Source organism: Anoplophora glabripennis, unplaced genomic scaffold (assembly GCF_000390285.2).
Source record: "Anoplophora glabripennis isolate ALB-LARVAE unplaced genomic scaffold, Agla_2.0 scaffold71, whole genome shotgun sequence".
NCBI lineage: Eukaryota > Metazoa > Arthropoda > Insecta > Coleoptera > Cerambycidae > Anoplophora > Anoplophora glabripennis.
In genome coordinates this window covers 5,776-9,436 of record NW_019416239.1, presented here as the reverse complement: position 1 = coordinate 9,436, position 3,661 = coordinate 5,776, and the positions used below count along the sequence as shown (strand labels likewise).

At 30.5% G+C, this 3,661-nt stretch overlaps 1 protein-coding gene across 1 annotated transcript; it reads right to left on the bottom strand.

Moving 5' to 3' along the window:
- Window positions 1-2,120: 2,120 nt before the first annotated feature.
- LOC111692087 lies at window positions 2,121-3,254 on the bottom strand (the record flags this gene model as incomplete). Its single annotated transcript, XM_023455803.1, has 1 exon — window positions 2,121-3,254. A coding segment is annotated over one exon (525 nt), but the record flags the coding sequence as incomplete, so codon positions are not given.
- Window positions 3,255-3,661: the final 407 nt, after the last annotated feature.

The window sequence follows — 3,661 nt, the reverse complement described above, 5'->3', positions numbered from 1 at the left end:
AAAAATCATAAACATTAAACATATTCCTAAATCATGAATCTAGACCCAAAACATAACCTCAAATTTATAAATCTTAACGTAAAACGAACATACTCAATTTTTTCTAAACCTGTGATTATAAATCCATAAAAACGGCACTTTTGAGTGTACAACCAATATTTTTGCATATCTTTAACTCAAATTCATAGGAAGCTGATCAGGAAACCTGAAAACCTAACCTCAAATCCAAAATAATTAAGCTGAAAATCCACAGAAACAATATATTTTTCTGGATTAACATCTAAGGTTTAAGGGAATTATGTTAGGTTTTGCAAATTAGAGGTTAGGCTACAAGGTTTGTGTCATGCACAGTTGCAAAATTTTGGTTCAAGAATTTTTTTCGTAAAATGGATTGGTTTGTTTGCTATTTTTTTATTTTTAACTTAAATTTTAAACATATGAAGTTAGGTTCTAGTCCTTTAAGGTTACGTTTTATGGATTTAAATTTTAGGTATGCACAGGAAAACATAGAATGTATTTTTGAAGCAATCATATCCTTTGTTGAAGAAAATATATTGTGTCTGTGGATTTTTAACTTAATTATTTTGAATTTGAGGTTAGGTTTTCAGGTTTTCTCGTCAGCTTCCTATGAATTTGAGTTAAAGTTATGCAAAAATATTGGTTTCACACTCAAAAGTACTATTTTTATGGATTTATACTCACAGGTTTAGAAAAAATTGAGTATGTTCGTTTTAGGTTAAGATTTATAAATTTGAGGTTATGTTTTGGGTCTAGATTCATGATTTAGGAATATGTTTAACGTTTATGATTTTTTTTTGTTTGGCAGCCTTTAGTATATAATTTTCCTTTTTTTTCATTTTTTGATACCGAATATGTCAAACTTCGTATGATCGAGTTTAAGGCTACAGATTACTCGGCCATTTTGAAAAAAATCTAGGCATATATTCTAATTACCTCACCGGAACTTTATAGTACAGGTAATTTCGGAAAGAATAAAGAAAAAATCAGTACTATTTGATTAGTTTTGACGCGTGTCTTGAATTTTTTCCAATATTATCCACTGTGCGTCTGTGCACTTTAATTTTTCCCTTTGCTATGTTTTTTTCCTTTCGTTAAGTTTAGGGCTCATGATATATTCCTTTTCATTAGTTTACGGTTTGCACTAATTGGATCAAAATAAAACTTTTTATTCTTGCACTTGTTCTCTAAAGTGCATTCTTGATTAATTATAAATAGGCATTTTAATAATGCTCAAAATTGGTTTAAAATGGTTGTAACTCCACAAGCAGGCATTTTAGAGAAAAAATTGTAGAAATAGATAAATGTTTTTGTTTTGACCCTATTAACACGTCTGTGTAGTATAGTTTCAAAATCTTAACTTATTTAACAAAAAATTGATATTTCCACTGATTTTTAGCTATTTATTGAGGTTAGGGAAAAATCCTGACGTGATTGAGTTTTTGTGATGGCTCCATCGACGTCAAACGGGTCAAAATACAGCTCGTGCTATCAAAGATATGTAAGCTTGTTTATAGTTTATTACCCCTATAGAATAAATTTTAAAAAAGTGGAATACATTTGTGAAAATTATTCTAGAATTTGATCTTTGTCTAATGATATTGAATGGTAAGTATTTAAAAATAAATAAAAATAAAAATATAAAAGTAAATTTAAAAAAATTGGTACAATTTTTGTTCTCTTCACAAGTAAAACTTCGGCTGTTGTAGGACTAGGTGGTTTTTTTTTTATTATTTATAAATTGCTTCAAACTTTCAAACAATCAAATTATTGAGCATCATTTATCAAATTTAACGACATTCCAGCCGTGACAAACTAAGGTATTTACCTACTATATACCGACATTTTTTTTTTCATTGTTTTTTCATTGATATTGTTAAGGCATTAGCTAAAAATGTTATCGCTATAAGGACATTTTTTAAGCATGAGAGCGAATTACTGCAGATTTGTTTAAATAAATAATTACTCATCATATGTTTTTTGTATGTCACTTTCAAAATAATTACACTGAAATATTTTTAAAAAACTCTGGTAATTAATACGATAATATCCCTTTCCTCTTTCGTTATTTTCTTATCAGTAATAATAATAAAGACTCATGTGGTACCTATACTGATTGGCCTGTAATATATTTAATAATTAATACACCTAATACTGATAATAAAAATGTGATTTTAAGTTTTTGTGATCAAATTCCACCAACTGTGAAATTAAAACTGTTCTGGTATTTATTGGTACAATTGGTACTGATATTTATTTGTTAAATACTGATTTGAAATTTAATTGTATTTTAACAATTTTAAACGTTATCTATCACTGGCAGAAATCACACTCTGCGTGTTAGGACTGTTGGACTGACGAAAATTTATCAAATTACTATACGAATAGGAGATCAATTGATTAATAACATCTTTAAAAAAGAAAACCTATAATTTTCTTCTAGTTCTATATGAACTCTGCAAATGATTCAAAATTCAAAAATTAATCTTTCTTAAAATTGTTTTCTAGCCACGACACGGCATACTTCCGTGACGTCATCCAAGCAACCTTGCCATGTTCACATTTCTAACTACACAAAAAACTTGCGCCATTAAAATACTTCCGTATCATACAACCTAAATATATGATTCCATAATAATACTTTTCAAATTAACATAAATTAGTTCTAGTTCTACATCTAAACACTTATCTGCGTAAAATAAATACGCATACTAGATGTAATTACTGTGTGGTATGTTGCTAGCACTAACAGTACTCTTGCTCTTCTTCAGCTTGATTTTCTCCTTGATCAGAGCAAGCCTAGAAGATTCTCTATGAATTGGCACGATTTCTCTCGGAGAGCTCTGGCTCTTCGTCTTCTCTCTTTGCACGACAGAATAAAGATCGTAAGAAAATTTGTCGTTTCCTACCATAGGGCTCTGCAAACTAGTCAAATGACCTTTAACCAGCGTCGACTCGGTCTGGTTGTGTTCGGGCGTGTCCAGGAAGAATTTCGGCATGGAGTTTTGCCTAATAACCGGTACTTCCTTGGGAAAATCGATCTTGAGGTAGAGACTTTTGGACATGCGTCTCTCCCTCAGAGACTTTTTCCTAATCTCTACATCCGGTACGGTCAGATTTCTCGAGTGCGTAGAGGTGGAGTCAGGCTTCGATTTGTCGGGTTTCGAATCCGTTTCTGAACGTTCGAAGCTTACTGCCTTTTTGGCAATGGTTTCTTTCACGTCTTCATTTGATTTCTGGAAAAAAAAGAGTTCTATAGTTTGTGATAATACCACCGCGACAAATGAATAATATAGAATTTATATACAGGTTTAAGAGCGACGTTACGATAACTCACAAAAGAAAAGTTATTTCTCTTAAAATAATAAAATTGAATGACAGAATTACAGAAGAATGACAAAGATGAAAACATTGTTAACATTAGAATTAGAATATCTTAATGTTTTGCACAAATCGCATTTATGTATCTTAATGAATCTTAGTAGTACATACATTCAATTATTTCGAATGATATTCCTAAGATATCTGTATTTATAACACAGGCACACAAAAAAGTCCAAATCCAAGACATCCACATATCATTTCCGAAGGTATTCGATACGCTGAACACGATCCTGTAGTCAATATTCATCACTTCAATACA